The sequence below is a fragment of the Podarcis cretensis genome (genome assembly GCF_951804945.1).
Source record: "Podarcis cretensis genome assembly, chromosome: 6".
In the NCBI taxonomy this organism is placed as follows: domain Eukaryota; kingdom Metazoa; phylum Chordata; class Lepidosauria; order Squamata; family Lacertidae; genus Podarcis; species Podarcis cretensis.
The window spans coordinates 83960277-83978256 of NC_137175.1; the positions used below are offsets into that span (position 1 = coordinate 83960277).

Consider the following 17980-nt stretch of genomic DNA (forward strand, 5'->3'; position numbering starts at 1 on the left):
TAGTCGTTTAGTCGTGTCCGACTCTTCGTGACCCCATGGACCAGAGAACGCCAGGCACTCCTGTCCTCCACTGCCCCCCGCAGCTTGGTCAGACTCATGCTGGTAACCTCGAAAACACTATCCAACCATCTTGTCCTCTGTCGCCCCCTTCTCCTTGTGCCCTCCATCTTTCCCAACATCAGGGTCTTCTCCAGGGAGTCTTCTCTTCTCATGAGGTGGCCAAAGTACTGGAGCCTCAGCTTCACAATCTGTCCTTCCAGTGAGCACTCAGGGCTGATTTCCTTCAGAATGGAGAGGTTTGATCTTCTTGCAGTCCATGGGACTCTCAAGAGTCTCCTCCAGCACCATAATTCAAAAGCATCAATTCTTCGGCGATCAGCCTTCTTTATGGTCCAGCTCTCACTTCCATACATCACTACTGGGAAAACCATAGCTTTAACTATACGGACCTTTGTTGGCAAGGTGATGTCTCTACTTCTCAAGATGCTGTCTAGGCCTGTCATTGCCCTTCTCCCAAGAAGCAGGCGTCTTTTAATTTCGTGGCTGCTGTCACCATCTGCAGTGATCATGGAGCCCAAGAAAGTAAAATCTCTCACTGCCTCCATTTCTTCCCCTTCTATTTGCCAGGAGGTGATGGGACCAGTGGCCATGATCTTCGGCAAGCCACTCCAGTATCCCTGCCAAGAAAACTCCATGGACAAAGTCCGAAGAGTATTGCCTGTCAATTCTGCTGAAGGACTGTTGCTGTAATTGACGATGTGTGGGAGATAAGAAAGACTTTTGTTTGAAAGTGTACTATTAATTGCTGTTTATTTTAACAGTTGAAAATATCTTTGCTACTGTAATGCTTGTACCCGGACTGGGAATAAAATCTCTTGACCGAGACTTCACAGAGTTTGTGAGTCATCTTTATAATAACTTTGTCATTGTACACCACTTCCGCGAGAGAAAGAAGATAAACTCTGCTAAACAGCTTAAAAGAGGTATTACCTAACCACCAGTATCTGCGCAGTGAAAGCGTGTGGACGATAACCTCTAATAAAATGTGTCTTTTTGAGAAATGTGCATAAAAATGTATATTCCTGATTGTAAAATGTGGTGCATGGAAATAACATCCAAGATGCATTTTATCTGGGAAAATTGTTTGCTAAAATGTATATGCTAGGAGACACATGCACCAAAATACTTATGTATTTTCATGAGGACTTAAAAATCAAAACAATCACATGCTGATGCTGATGCTGGAATATTGCAAACTGAACTAAAAATTGGAAAAACGAGAAACCGACACACACCAAGAATGACAGATTCATCCATCCCTAGCTGCAGTACATGTAAAAAGGATCTAGGTGTCATAGTCAATCATAACCTGAACATGAGCCAGCAATGCGACGAAGCTGCTAAAAAAGTTAATGCAAACTTAGGCTGTACTAACAGAGCATAGTGTCGAGCTCAGGTGAAGGCATAGTTCCATTGTATATTATGCTGGTCAGCACACATCTTGAATAATGTGCCCAATTCTGGGTGCCACATTTTAAGAAGGACATCAATCTACTGGGGAGCAAGACCAGAGGAGAGTGACCAGGAAGGTGAGGGGTCAAGAAACCAAGTCCTATGAGGAACAGTCGAAAGAGGCAGGTACATTTAACCTGGAGGAGAGAGAAAAAATAAGAGGACACATGATTGTGGTCTTCAAATGTCTGAAGGCCCATCCTGCAGAACATGGAGGAGACTTGTTCTGTTTTGCTCCAGAAGGCAGGACTAAGACGAATTGGTGGAAATGACAGGTCAGCAGATGTTAGCTAGTCATTAAGAGAGACCTCCTAACAGGAAGAGCTGTTTGGCAATGGTGCAGTGTGCCGAAAAAGAGAGAGAGAGAGAGAGAGAAAGAGAGAGAGAGAGAGAGAGAGAGAGAGAGAGAGAGAGAGAGAGAGAGATGGTGGCTGGAGGTATCTAAGCAGAGGATGGATAGCCATCCAACAGAGTTGCTGTAGTCACAGATCCTGCACTGAGCAGAAGGCTGGACTCCAAGGTCTTTTCCAAATCTGTGATTCTTGTGCCAAGAAATTAATGCACATACGTTTCCAGTACTGTGACATTCTTCTCTTTCGCGTTGGCTCGACGCAGCAGGAAAGGACTAAAGATGTCGAGAGAGTCCCCCTGGGGATTTAAGATGCCAAGATGAATAGTGGTGCTGGAAGAGAGGCAGCTAGCAGAGTCCTTTATGAAAAGCCCTCCCCAAATGGTACCTGCAGGCAAGGAGGGCCTAGACTGTGAACAGTATAATGAAGGCCGACATTTCCCCTCTCACAGTAGCTTGCAAAGCACGTCCAAGAGATTTCACAGCCAAAAAGACTCAGTTCTGGCCTACCATTTCCTTCCTTGTCTTTACTGAAGGCTTAAGCCCAGCAGCTGATGTTAGATCTCTTTCCCAGCCCAAGACAGAGTTCACAGCAAAAACTCCCTCTGTAGGCAAAGTCTGTTGGCAGAGAAGGGCTAAATCTCCCTAGTTAAGGAGTGGAGAGACGGTGTTGGTCTTGGTCCTGGTGAGAGAGGGGATGGAAATGATTGGAATTTGTTTTTTGCTTTGGCTTTTTACCTGCTGTTGCATCTGTACAATGAGTATTGGTTGATGAATGTTTTGAGTGTTTTACGGAAGTCAGAAATCAGTACAGTCATACCTTGGAAGTCGAATGGAATCCATTCCAGAAGTACGTTTGACTTCCAAAGTGTTCGACTTCCAAATCACGGTTTCTGATTGGCTGCAGGAAGCTCCTGCAGCCAATTGGAAGCCACAGAAGCCCTGTCGGATGTTTGGCTTCCAAAAGAAGGTTAGAAAACTGGAACAGTTACTTCCGGGTTTTGGGAGCCAAAATGTCTGAGTTCCAGGGCATTCGACAGCTAAGGTACACTGTATATGGTATGGTGGGTGCATGGAGTGTGATTGTTGAGTGACTGCGCTTGACAGCAGGAAAAGGGTTTGAACTATTAAGTAAATGCAATACCGTATTGGTCTGAATATAAGCATCACTTTCCTCCAAAATTCTGACCATGAAAAGTTAAAGTGTGGCTTATATTCGCTACCTTACAGTATGCAGCCAGCAGCACGGGGCAAACAGCGCCAGGAGCGTGGTGAAGCCCACGCACAGTCCCCCGTCCTCTCTCCCAAAGCTGAGAAGGGGGGGGGGGGGAGAGAGAGAGAGAGGAAGGGGAAAGGCCGTCAGCAACACAGCATGGCTCCCCCCCCCCCCCAGTATGCAGCCAGGAGCAGCGAGGAACGGAGCGGCTTATATTCAGGTATTTCCCCCCCTCTCTAATTTTTAAGGTGCATCTTCTATTTGGGTGTGGCTTATATTTGGGGCAATACAGTAGATTTGAAGTGGTTGGATAACAGGGAGAAAGGAGCAGTTATTTTTAGTGACATATATGTGGTATATCACCCCATGTGTTAGTATGTCATGTGGGATAGTAATAACAGGAATGTAAATTTCAGACAACGTGGGATTACAGTGAGAGCAGTCTTAATCTGCGACATTTTGTTGGCAGTGGTGCGGGATAATAGAGAATCCTTGACAATGCGTGTGTTTCTAAAAATGACCTTTGCAGCTCCAAGACCAACTGGATGTGTCGTGAGGTTCACGAGCAAGGGACTGGTCCAGATGCTCAAAGTTTTATACAGTAACCTTTTAGAGAGACCAATTCACAAGAATAAATTGGTATAGTTAGAATATGGGCTGAGCCCATCCGTGGTGAGTCACAGTCATGATAAGGTTATGAGATTGGTGGGGTGTGTGTGTGGAGATTATGACACACCCAGCTCCACCACAACTCAGCCAGCTCACAACCCAAAACCAACTCATTGGCTATGCTCTCTCTCGAACCCCTTTTCTAAGGTGTCAATCAGCCGTGAGACTGCTCTGTCTAGGAGGGCAACTCTAAGGGCTGGTTCAGCTGCAGGTCAGCACAGAGATTCAGAGATGAGCAGTAAAGTTGATTCTTTATTCAAGAAAGCAGAATCCAAACACAGAAGCCTATGAGCAAGACTGGCTCCAGTAAACCAATTTCCAGACCTGACAATCTGCGACTCCTTTAAGTCTCCTCCCTGTCCAGCTCTTTCCCCATCAGTCTTAAACTCTGTCGGGGATGGACTCTCTGTGCTCTCTGAGCTCTTTGCTCTTATACATGAAAAGCCCTCCATGCGTTTAGAGACAAGGGAGGAAGGGAGATGAATACAGTAGGACTGGCTGGCTCCTTTGAATCCGTTGCTGCCTCGGCCCTCACTTCCTCCTCAGCTGCCTGGCCTACATCTGCAGTGCTTTCTGCCTCTTCTTCCTCTCTCTCACCGAAGCCTGTTGCTTGTTCAGCATCCAACCATTCTGCCCACCCTTCTCAATCCTCTGACCTATCTTCAGGATCCCACCACCACTCCCTTGGCTTTTTTAGGGGGTTCTCCTGCTGGAGCCTCCCACAACTCCTCTTCGTCCAGCCAGGCCCTGACGGCAACTGACCTTCAAAAATATCATGTGTGCTGACCAATTTATTGAACAAACAGTGTGTTTGTGCGTCCCACTCACTGACCCTGGAAGAATTGTTAGGAAATATGCTCATGAATCCCCTGTCATTGCTGGAGGTGACTGCTGGACATTCAGGAACCCATGGGCCCATGTTCTCAGTTAACTGTCAAACGAATTACAGCAATCTCTAATCAGCCAAGGGCTTCATTAATCTGATGATGGGGCAACATGAAACGGAGCCCGCACATTTCCCTGCAAATGGAAAGAATTACTGTTCTCATCACGGTGGTGTTCTGTCTGCCCTTTTTGATGATCAGCAACTGAGAAGGACTTTGCTCATATTCACTGCCAATAATATTGTTTTAAAATGGTATTTTTAAAGTTACAAAAGATGCAGGCACCCACTTACCGTATACTCTTGAGCAAATCCACATTGCAACTAAAAAACAATTGGAATCAAAACTAAACAGAAGAATCTGGAAAGGAAAGGAATTGATGAAGGGGTGGTGAGGAAGGTCAGTGGATGAAGGGGGACTTACATTTTTGAGGTCTGTTTCGTGTTTGTTCTTAAAATCAATAAAATTATACATATATATTTTAAAGAGAGTAAAGGTAAAGGTAAAGGGACCCCTGACCATTAGGTCCAGTTGCAGACGACTCTGGGGTTGCAGCGCTCATCTCGCTTTACTGGCCGAAGGAGCCGGCATACAGCTTCCAGGTCATGTGGCCAGCATGACTAAGCCGCTTCTGGCGAACCAGAGCAGTGCACGGAAACGCCGTTTGCCTTCCCACCAGAGAGGTACCCATTTATCTACTTGCATTTTTTGACGTGCTTTCAAACTGCTAGGTTGGCAGGAGCAGGGACCGAGCAACGGGAGATCACCCCGTCACGGGGATTCGAACTGCCAACCTTCTGATCAGCAAGCCCTGGGCTCTGTGGTTTAGGCCATAGCATATAGCAGCAGACATATTCAAAATACCCCACTTTGAAATTAGACTCAAAGGGCAGTGGTTTTCAAAACTTGTTCTAGGATCAGACCTAGCATCTGTACTCAAGAATTGCTAGGGTCACTGGCATTGACACTTGCTCTGCCCCCAGCAACTGGTGGCGAATGCCAATTTTATTTTATCGCAATACAATGGAATGATGAGGCAGCAGGAGAATTGTTGGAAATTTAAATGGTGTCACATAATATTTTCTGAAATGAATGTATAGCCTGCACGAGCACCCAAAGTATATTCTGGGGCTCAACCTTGCAAAACTCTGGCTGAAACTGAACACTCAATGCTAGTTTTAGCATTATTGTATGTTGAAATGTAAGAAAAGCTGAAAGTCAACTTCTAAACGAGGCAGAGGGTATTCTGTATTTTTTGTAATAATTAGCCAGTGCCTGGAAAGGATGCTAAATGAGAAGAACAGTACTATTTAATTAATAAGGTAAAAAGGCAATGGTAAAGGACCCCTGGAAAGTTAAGTCCAGACAAAGGCGACTATGGGGTTGCAGTGCTCATCTCGCTTTCAGGCCAAGGGAGCCAGCTTTTGTCCACAGACAGGTTTCTGGCTCATGCAGCCAGCATGACTAAACAGTTTCTGGTGCAACGGGACACCGTGACGGAAGCCAGGGCACACAGTAACACCATTTACCTTCCCGCCGCAGCGGTACCTATTTATCTACCTGCACTGGTGTGCTTTTGAACTGCTAGGTTGGCAGGAGCTGGAGTAGAGCAACGGGATCTCACTCCGTTGCGGGGATTCAAACCACCGACCTAGTGATCAGCAAGCCCAAGAGACTGAGTGGTTTAGACCACAGTGTCACCCGCATCCTTTATTTAATTAATATCCGAAAATGCACACAACTTGATGGAAATAACATATAACATTTCCCAGAATGAAGCCAGATGAGTTGCAGGAACCTCGCTCCTGAAGCAAATCACTGATATATTTTATTATGTGTTTAGGACTGAGCAACAATCTGAGGTGGATTCACCCCAATGTACCCCAAGAATATATATATATATTCCATTTCTAAAAGCGTATTTGTTTTATAAAAAGAGTTGTTACTAACGCAACCAATGGAAACACCACCAGGCAAACAAGGTACTCTCAAAATTGTAATTAACTTTTTATCCAGGCATGGAGAAGAGCCAGGATCATAGCTGTTGGCCTCTGTGCATAGGCTGGCTCTGCACTTCTCTGCTTTTCAAGGGAAGGTGAAAATGGACTACAGTTTGTACACCATTTATATGCTTAGCAAGAGAGAGAGAGAGAGAGAGAGAGAGAAGCAAATGCATATTCATCACACAGGAGACTGCACCTATAATCTACCTCTGGTTTCTTCCATACAGGAGCATAGCTATGTATGAAATCATTTGCTTACAAACAAGGATCATAGGATCATAAACGGTATAAATAAAAAGACCAAGCCTTCTAATGTCATTTGTATAGCATACTAAATTTGCAATGATATCTACAACATTTGATTCATTATTAGCGGTCAGTGTACATGTACCTGGTTTAAATAAACCAAGTGGAGTGGATTAAATAAAAACAGCAAGTGGAAACAGGACAGAACTGCTTGGCTCTGTTTGTTTAAAGAGGTTGGAAAGAGGGGGGAATGGTAAGCAGGGTGGGGTAGGGTGGTTATGCTTCTATTCTTCTACTTAGTGTATGTGTGGGGTTTTGTGTCAGCGTTGCTCTCTTACTATTCTCTTGTTGTATTTCCTTGGTGGCAAGAGATGTTGAGAGGTGGCTTAGGGTGTGGTTGGTTGTCTTTGGCTGGCTGTAGTGAGATTTTTTTTGTGTGTGTGTTTTGGGATCAGGTTAGCCAGATTGATTCATATGTTGTCACCGGGTTCTTGTTGTCTTGTTGGGCTGTGTATGTGATAAAGGGGAACCACACCGGGGAGAAGGTGTCTTCTTCTATTTGTCCCCGTGTCTGTCTCAGTTTAGTGGTTAGTTTTTCTAATAAGGCAAATCGTTTGCTTACAAAACAGCCCTAAGCCTCTATTGCAGCGTAAGTCCACCAGAGGGACCCTTCAGACTGTGACACTTAAAAAAACCAAGGCTACAAATCTGGAGGTTGCATTACCTGTGAATCCTGCACGGCAACTGCACACATAACCCGATGCTCTCTGGTAGCTGAACTCCGAGGGTAGCTCTGGTATTCTTCCATACCAGCTCGACCATGATAGTTCCACACACTCACTCCCGTGGAGGCAGGGATTACTGCTACACTCGTTTATGTCTGTTTCACAGTGAGACCCTGCATAGCCTGCAGAATTGAGAAGGGGTTGTAACTTGAGGTAGTTGAGGACAGCGATCTCATTGTTCATTATTTGGGCTTGTGCTATATTCACCGTGGAAGCAGCAAAGATAATATTGCAGAACATCTGAGGGGCCTGAAAGGATGAGGCCGGGGAGAGTGAGGAAAGCTGTAGGAGAACTCAACCCACTTCTGTAGCCATCTTTTTATATTATTATTATTATTATTATTATTATTATTATTATTATTAGAATTTATATACAGTCATACCTCGTGTTGCGTTAGGTTTATGTTGCATCTTTTTGGCTTGCGAACACAGCAAACCCGGAGAAGCATTCTGTTACTTTGCGCATGCGCAGAAGCGCTGTATCGCACTGCACGCATGCGCAGGAGCGGTGCTCTAGTTACGGACTTTTCAGGGTGCAAATAGCACCCCGGAATGGATCAAGTTCGTAACTACCACTGTACTGCCCTATACCTGGGGGTCTCGGGGCAGTTCACAGAATAAAATCAAGATATAAAACCACAAAATACACAATAGAAATAAAAACAACAACCCAATCGCCACTCCCCTCCAAAACCCCCACATTTTAAAAGGTCATAGATCAACCAAAGGCCTGGTTAAAAAGGAACGTTTTTGCCTGGCGCCTAAAGGTGTATAATGAAGGCGCCAGGCGAACTTCCCTGGGGAGACCATTCCACAGACGGGGAGCCACTGCATGTATTTGGCATGAAAGCCATGGAAAGAGGAGTTGGATAGAGTTTCAGCCAGGCAAGACACATGGACTCAATCAGTGGCTTGTAGGGAAGTCACAGTCGCTCGGCCTATCATCACTAACTAAGAGCTGGAAGAGCCACCCATTGAATAGGTGCACACTGCTGTTCCCTATTGCACCAGTTTAAAAAATAAAAAGCAAATCAGAAGAAGTGCAGGCAGGGTGATCTTCAGCAACTCCATGCAAGTACATAAAAGCTGCTGGATTTGGTAGCCAGTGCGGACCGTGCCATTCAGAGAATCTAAACATATTTATGTTTTTAAAAGCCATGGCAATGTGTTCTGGCAACGCCTTGTGAAATTGCCATAGCAGGATTAAGAAGGGCTTCCAGACCTGGACCATTAGGGCCCTGGATATATCTCACTGCATCACTCTGCAATTAAAAGGAATGGAAGAAATAATGCATACTAAATCCGTATATGATAAACTTGTTTCATTGCCTAATAATATTTTGCTGACATTCAGCATATTTTGGTACAGGCAGGCTCACCCAAACCCCCATTTATGTACATTCAACATGTGCACAACTGTGTATACAAACATCATCATCATCATCATTAGAATTTATATACTGCCCTATACCTGGAGGTCTCAGGGTGGTTCACAGAACAAAATCAAAATACAAAACCACAAAATATACAATCCAAATTAAAACAACAACCCAATAACCCCCCCAAAAAACCCACCCACATTTTGAAGGCATAGGATGGCACATTGCATCGAACCCAGAAGTGACCCAGAAGATGTCATTGAAACGTCACCAAAAGGGCAGAACGGGATGTTTGCATGCTTTTTCAATGGGTTTCAATAATATACAATTCCACTGACACATGTGGTGCCTCAGAATGAAACCCCCCGGTAAACCATGGAGGGCTGCCTGCATAGAATTCAGGCTGCTATGGTGCATAATTTAATTTATTTTTATTGTTTGCTTACACAGAGAGCTCACAGCAGTTAAAGAGAGGGGAGCTTGTGTGAGAGAGAAAACAGAGTTTACCTGGCCAGCAGTGGCAAATGTAACTGTCCACTGCATCCTCGCAGGTAGCATTGTTGAGGCACGGGTGGAACCAGCAGAAAGGAATTAACGTTTCACAGTGAAGGCCCATATATCCGCTGCCTGTACAGTTGCAGCTATACCTGCATTGCAATAAAATTGATTAAATTAATGCCATCCTCGGTCTGTGGGCTCGTCTTTGAAAACTCACCGCTCGTGCAAAGATTTTCAGACCCTCATTTGCTTCCACCCTTCTTTTTCAGCTGTTGCATCAAGGCCCCTCCCCGGTATGTTTCTTTAATTTTTTGTATTGAATCAGATCCAGAAGGCACCCTTTAATACTTGACTGCCTCTTCTACACTCTTGCAGTGGTCCATAGCCCCTTGGATGTCCCATATCCATAGAGAATGAGCACGTGTAGGAGAGGTGCCTGGAGGGGGAGACTCCACCCTAACCATAAGGTGAAGGTAAAGGGACCCCTGACCATTAGGTCCAGTCATGGCCGACTCTGGGGTTGTGGCGCTCATCTCGCTTTATTGGCCAAGGGAGCCGGCGTACAGCTTCCGGGTCATGTGGCCAGTATGACTAAGCCGCTTCTGGCGAACCAGAGCAGCGCACAGAAACGTCGTTTACCTTCCTGCCCACCTATTTATCTATTTGCACTTTGACGTGCTTTCGAACTGCTAGGTTGGCAGGAGCAGGGACTGAGCAACGGGAGCTCGCCCCATCGCTGGGATTCGAACCACTGACCTTCTGATTGGCAAGTCCTAGGCTCTGTGGTTTAACCCACAGTGCCACCCGCATCCCCGCGTCCCCCTAACCATAGATGTGTTTATTACAGAGATGGGAAACCTGTAGCCCTTCAGTTGTTGTTGAGCTCCAGCTGGAGATGGGAATTTATTATTATTATTATTATTATTATTATTATTATTATTATTATTCCGTTTGCCTTTTAAGGTAAGCCTACCAATTCACACTTTCCTAAACAACGTGCAAACCGAAACACAGCTATTCTTTGAAATTTGCACTTCTCCACATTTTGCAATAAGGTTCTCCGGCCAAGTACTGCATGCAAAAATGCATATACTAACGCAACGTTAAGAGGTATTTATTAGTGCAAACAGCACACAAAAATGCATTCAGGAAAATCGCTTGCAAAATGTACATATTAGTCAAAGCAGCATACAGAAACATGTTTCCTAGGAGAACTTTGCACTAAAATGTGGGTGAATTTTCATGAGGTTTTCTTTTTTAAAATGTGAATTGTTGTAGGAATGTGGAGAGAGGACTGAATTTAAGACTGGAAAAAATGAGAAACTTACAGAACTGAAAGAAATAGATTTGTCCATCCTTAGTTCCAACGTCCATCTGACCCAACTAGCTGAGTCAATAAATGATGGGAATCAGAGTCCAGTCTCATCCAGAGAACCAGAGTTTTCCCAGCCTTGATTCATCAGAGCATCTTATAGCTATATACCTAGTTACACTTTCTGATTTCCTGTCTAAGTTCCCTCTTCATTTTCTGCCTATCTCCCTTATTTCTCCATTCCATTTCAGCAGCCTCCACTTCTCCTTTTCACAATTTGCCTAGCATCCAATACTTCATATTCCCAATGAGTCATACTTCTCAAGAATCTATAATATTCATTTCTTTTTCCCAATATTAAATCAGAAAACATAATACCAGTGTATGATGGGTGTTCCTGAAAAAGAAAGTTTCTAGATGAGAGGTTCACATAAAAAGCAAACCATTCTCCCCATAATCCCTAGATCTGACATGAAATTTTGCTTCTTGTTTGGTGAAATCCTTAAATTTGAAATGGGCAGATTTATACTTCCAATTGTCAAAAGGTGAACTTTTAATTTTCACAGTTCATGTTCATATGCATGCTCCTGAATTTGCACCCACCTGCCTTCAAATTTTATCATTCCCCAAAATCAAGTTGTCTAGTTAAAAACAACCATTGCCGTTCAATACAAAACTGTATTGAGAGTCACCTTTGCAAAGTGTGCATGGATAGTGTCATTAAATAGTTTAGTGGGTGGGTGGCACTAGCCTTTGTAGTATCTGGCAAGAGCCTGGAGTCTCCTGTTATTGTTCTGTTCCTTTTTTAAGAGAGATAATAAACGTTTGTCTAGCTCCCTAGGCTGGTGTGTCCTCTAAGCCTTTCATGACATTCATAGCGCTCATTTGCATTTCAGTTTATCTAATGAGAGCAGAAAACCTGTGTCTTTATTGGAAAGATTAGTTCAGTGGACAGCTTTATTGGCATACACCGACTGCATGGTGGCATAAATAATTGCTATTGTTCAATTCACGCAGAACAGGGAATTCTCCCTCTGTGTGACATCTGTTCTGCCGCGACAGGAGAATGCAACGCTTTATGCGTTCAATGTTTAATTCCAAAGTCTGCTTTTGAGACCGCTCAGCTATTGATCAGAAACCATTTCAATCTGAACAGGTCTCTCTTTTTTAAAAAACCACCACCACCACAATTCATTGGATTCAGATACTGCGGTTATCTCGAAATGGATTCGTATCCAGTCATTGGGAAACTATGGCTCAGCTGTCACTGAGGTGGCAAACCTCTCTTTATCTGGGCCTTTGGCCTGTATCACTTCAGCCTACTGGTTGGGTGTCTCCAATTCACCCCCATACAAAAATGTTTCCTGTGCAAAACTAAGTGGGTGTCAGTGAGGAAGGTTCCAGCCTAGCCTCCCTCTTGACATGCTGGTTTTGTGTTTTAGTCAGGAAGAAGATTCAGTCAGCGGCTTGAAGTTGTGTAACCCAGCCATAGGTTTGTCAGCTCCGTGAAAACCAGGCAATATTTAACTGGTTTTAATTTAGTAGTCTGTATTTTGTTTCTCTCACATACATATTCAAAGTTTTGATACTTTAGTGGGTTTGCCTGGCGGTTGTTGCTAAGTAGTTGCTTTGATACCCAACATCTGGAAGACCACAGGTCTCCCATCCCATCTAATGCATGGATGGCTAAATCTGTGCCCTCCAGATGTTACTGAACTACAATTCCCATCAGGCTTGGTCATCGTAGCCAAAGGATTATGCAGTCAGCAACATCTGGAGGGTACAGGTGAGCCACCTGACGTATAAGTGGAGCTTGTACCTGACCCCATGGGTGTTCATTGAAGCAGGTATTTTAAAAGAGGCTGGATGTCCATCTAGCAGCTGTTTATCAGCTCCATCTGGTACGCAGGCTGAGGCCCTACCTGCCCGCAGACTGTATCGCCAGAGTGGTGCATGCTCTAGTTGACTATTGCAATGCACTCTACATGGGGCTACCTTTGAAGGTGACCCGGAAACTACAACTAATCCAGAATGCTGCAGCCAGACTGGTGACTGGGAATGGCCGCCAAGACCATATAACACTGGTCCTGAAAGACCTATGTTGGCTCCCAGTATGTTTCCGAGCACAATTCAAAGTGTTGGTGCTGACCTTTAAAGCCCTAAATGGCCTCAGCCCAGTATACCTCAAGCAGTGTCTCTACTCTCATCATTCAGCCTGGACACTGAGGTCCAGCTCTGAGGGCCTTCTGGCGGTTCCCTCCCTGTGAGAAGTGAGGTTACAGGGAATCAGGCAGAGGGTCTTCTCGGTAGTGGCGCCCACCCTGTGGAATGCAATACCATCAGATATTAAGGAAATAAACAACTATCTGACTTTTAGAAGACATCTGAAGCCAGCCTTGCTTAGGGAAGTTTTTAATGTTTGATGTTTTATCGTGTTTTTAATATTCTGTTGGGAGCCGCCCAGAGTGGCTGGGGAAACCCAGCCAAATGGGCGGGTTATAAATAATAAATTATTATCATTATTATGACAATGTAAATTCCAGCACTAAGCAAGAGGGTGAACTAGATGACCTGTATAGTGGCATAAACAACAGCTACTGTTCAATTCCAAGTCCAAATCTAAAGCTCTATTATTTTATTATTCATTACCCCCAGTTTTGAATGCCTAAAATATATTTTCCTAAGGAAAGCAGTCTCCATTGCACACCATAAATGGAAGGATCATATTTTAGAGAAAAATCACAATTTTTCCATTTTGGCTGGGTTGAGGTCTCCGCTATATTTCTAAATATACCCAGATTCTAGCTGGAATCAGTGAAAGGTCAAATTTTCATGATCATCAGCATCATATTCACATTCTCAGCCTACCTGGCCTAGATGAGATTCCAATCTATTAGGATAAAGGTAACAAGTGCTTGTCATCTGTTGTAAGCACATTTCCCAACACTGAGATTACATACCCGTTAATACCATCAATACACTGCCCCCCATTGAGGCATGGCTGACTTGCACACTCATCAATGTTGACGGCACAGAGATCACCCAGGAAGCCAAGGGGACAGGAACAGTTATAGCCACCCAGTCTATCATGACAGCTTCCGCCGTTCAGGCAAGGCTGTGACAAACACTCGTCAATTTCCAGCTCACAGTTGATACCTGTGGAAAAAGACAGATAAAGGGGAAAGTTTGAAGGGTGCGCATCAAAAGCACCTGTTCTGGAAAGTGATTTTGATAAGAGATGGTTGCTTGGCGAGACGTCAGAAGCTTTTGGTTCTCGGATCTTACAATGTTTATTTTATTCCAGTTCTTCTTGTTCCTAGAAATCTTAAGGGCCCAGTAGCCACTGGTGATTTGGAAAAAGGATCAGGTAACCACAATGACAGAAAGTAGATCTCTTCAGTCAGTAGAGCATGAGAATCTTAATCTGATGGGTTCAAGCCCCATGTTGGGCAAAAGATTCCTGCATGAAAAGGGGCAGGACGAGGTGATCCTTGTGGTCCCATTGTAATAAGAATTTATCTTAGATATATAAGAAATGTTCATAAATGTACCAAGCAAACATGTGCATAAATATATAAACCACATGTCTGAAGCAGCACAGGAAGACAGTCCTGAAACCATTTTGACTCCCAAGCTGACCAATTGTTTCTCTGCAAGGAGAGAGGGGGTGAGGGAACCTTCCCATTGTCTCAGGAATTGGGTAAGCGCCATCTCAAAGGAATGAGCAGACTACCAGGAAAGGCAATCAGATAAGGCATTATCAGATAACCTGGCAGACAGGAAAAACAACATTCGAATTTCTGTTATAGACCACCTTTTCTGTGATGTAGGTATGATGTTTGTGGGGTGGTGGTCTTGGGTTACACCCCTTCTGTGATGTATGTATGATGTATGGAGGGGTGATCTTGAGCTCCAGGGGAGGGAATTTAAAATGTCTATCTAAGGCCTTGCACACTATTGTTCGAGGTCCTCCTCCTTTCCTGCGTGTGAGGGGAGCACCTTGTTGCAACAGACCAATAAAGATCAGGCTTACTAGCTGCTTTGCTTCTCAATATTCTCTGGTTGGCCTCTGTTATTTTCTCCTACCAATAGGGAAGCCACGTAAGGACTCTATACGGGCTCTTGGATACCCCATAAGGGGAAAAGGACAGATTTTTATTGTTTACAACACCTTCTAGGATTCTCCTCCTCTACTATTCTATGACTGAAGCTCTGTGGGTAAGGCAGCCCTGGGGGATGCCTGGCTCGCTGTCATTTTGCTGTTATGGCAGCAAACAATATTTAATGTTTAGTTGCCTCTGTCAAGCGGTATGAAAACTCTGTTAAGCTTTCATCAGTTTTTTTCATCATCGTGGCCGTTGTGGTAGCACAAGCTCCCTCTGGGGCTGCCTCACTGTGAGGCGGCAGTACCTATTTATCTATTTGCACTGGTGTGCTTTCGAACTGCTAGGTTGGCAGGTGCTGGGACAGAGCAATGGGAGCTCACCCCGATGTGAGGATTCGAACTGCCGACCTTCTGATTGGCAAGTCCAAGAGGCTCCGTGGTTTAGACCACAGCGCCACCTGCACTCCTGCAACATAGGACATAGGAAATGGCCATGTAGCTACAGCTCTTTCCTCTCAAAAACTGTGCAGAAGGGGGCAGCAGGAGGGGGAAGGTGATAACTGTCTGCCTTTTGTGCTTTAGTGCCTTGCACTGGCCCTGATGTTTTCTACAAACTAACTAAACATTAGAACCACAGAGTTGGACCATTGATTTTTCTAGCTCCATAAAATCTACATTAGCCACAGGTCTCCAGGGTTTCAGGTGGCAATCTTAATCCCAGCCATACCTGGTTAAATCAGGGACCTCTTCCTTACAAGGCATGGGGTCTGTCATGGACCTTCAGCCTTTCTAAAGTCTGAACCTTAAACTGATATTTATTCTCTTCTATCTTCCATCGTGCAGATTTTTTAAAAAATAAAATAATTCTATTAAGGTTCATGGAAGAAACTACAAAACATACCTTTTTTCTTTTTTTAACCACACCAAGACTTTTATCTAAATACAATAAGAACATAAAAAGGGAGGGGGGAAAGACACGGAGAAAGAAAAAGGGTAGAAAAGAGGCTAAACGTGAAAGACAGAAAAATAAGATTCAGAAAATAATTTTCGATTTTTTAAAAAAGCTCATGAAATGCACATCATGAAATTCTTCTTTCATTTGGCACCTTTCGTCTTGATTTCTTCTTCTTCTGATAATGATAAAACAGTGCAAGTTGATGCCTTGATTTTGGCTCTTATTCACCCTCATAAATTGCTGCCGTTTGAGTTGCTGGCCGATTAATTCTGGGCGTATTCTGTTCGCTGCTCTGATGTGCTGAGTTTGTTGGGCATATCTCACATGCTTGTTCTAGTATTGGCGTAGCTCAGCTGGTGCAAACGTAGCAGGGGAAGAGGATCCCGGTTGCCCACTGGTATTTGGCTGCCATGCCATCGAGATTTACTGTGAACATGGCAATTACTACAGAACAGCTGTTGGTTACTGTTCTGTTGCTCTAGTCCTATATACATGTTGCATCATGCCCAGCTCCATACTGATGGCTTTGTATTTACAAGTTCAAGAAAACGTTATTCCCCTCCCCAATGATTGTGCTGGTGTTCCTCGTGTTAGCATTGCTGTCATATTCTGAAGCAGCTTTGTGCTATCCCTACATTATCCCTATTTTTTTAAAGGAGTCAGTGAACTGCCAGTGACTCTTTAAAAAAAGGGTAAAAAGGTACAGGACCCCTGGATGGTTAAGTCCAGTCAAAGGCAACTATGGGGTTGCAGCAGTGGTGAAGCTGCATGCTCCGCTACCGGGGGTGGAGAGCAGGTGGGGGTGTGGCTGGCACCCCCTGGGGGCGTGACATGCATCCCAGGGGCATGGCACTCCACCCGCAGGGGCGTGACACACATCCCAGGGGCGTGGTACGCCGCCTGCGAGGGCGTGGTGTGTGTTCTGGGGGCGTGACGCCCAGAGCACGGGGGGGGGGTATGGTGTGTGTCCAAGGAGACAGCTGCAATGGAACCCTACCGGAATAGTAGTGCTAGGGGTAGTCTGCTCCCTCCGCACCCCATTCCTCTGCCAGTGGGTTGCGGTGCTCATCTCGCTTTCAGGCCGAGGGAGCCGGCGTTTGTCCACAGACAGCTTTCCGTGTCTTGTCACCAGCATGACTAAACCACTTCTGGCGCAACGGGACACCTTGACGGAAACTAGAGTGCATGGAAATGCCATTTACCTTCCCGCTGCAATGGTACCTATTTATCTGCTTGCACTGGTGTGCTTTCAAACAGCTATGTTGGCAGGAGCTGGGATGGAGCAATGGGAGCTCACTCCATCATGGGGATTGAAACTGCCGACCTTCTGATCGGCAAGCCCAAGAGGCTCAGTGATTTAGACCACAGCGCCACCCGCATTCCTGCCAGTGACTCTAAGGCAGGTGCAGCAGAGGTGGCACCTTCCATATGTTTGGGGATACAAATCCCATCATCCCTGCCCATTGGCCATGCTGGTTGTGGCTGACAGGAGCTGAAGTTCACAACATTTGGGAAGGCACCATGTTCCCTACTCTTCCTCTATATATTTGTGTCTCTTAGGTCTATCAAGTTACTCTGGAGAGGAATGGCTCTCCATAAATGGTGGACTTGGAGGATGAAAGTCCATGGCATGGTTGTCAGGACTTAGTCCTGCTCAAACCTGGAACCTGAGGTCTTGGAGGAGGAGGCACAGGGAGAACAAGACCCTCTGGCAGATCTTGCCTTGAGACAAGCTGTTGGATCTGGATATCCCTGCTCTAGGACTGATAGTCATCACACCTGTTGCCTAGGTTCTTGGCTGGGTTCTCTCCCAGGGCCATAGAGCTTCAGGGATGTGGGTAGCTGCACAGGAACCTATGTAGGAGGAAGGGGAAGGGCATGGAAGCACCTGCCATGATAAGAGCATTGCTATAGCAACAGCTCACTTCCAAGCTCCAGTTTTCCTGAACCGGGGAAATGGACAAAGATGTCCAAAAAGGTGAAAATTGAACTAAGGGCAGACAAGTCTCAGCTGATGAGCACCACAGTCCCACGGACCCTTATTCATAGTATTTAAGTATTATTTAT

At 44.9% G+C, this 17980-nt stretch overlaps 1 protein-coding gene across 1 annotated transcript in view; it reads right to left on the minus strand.

The window, feature by feature from the left end:
- CRB1 (crumbs cell polarity complex component 1) overlaps window positions 1-17980 on the minus strand; it is a 138590-nt gene that overhangs the window by 70085 nt on the left and 50525 nt on the right. The window contains exons 3-5 of the mRNA XM_079981071.1: window positions 13814-14009; window positions 9551-9690; window positions 7604-7786 (exon numbers count right to left, since the gene is read on the minus strand). Coding sequence (XP_079837197.1) covers window positions 7604-7786; window positions 9551-9690; window positions 13814-14009 — 519 coding nt within the window. The remainder of the gene's footprint in view (window positions 1-7603; window positions 7787-9550; window positions 9691-13813; window positions 14010-17980) is intronic.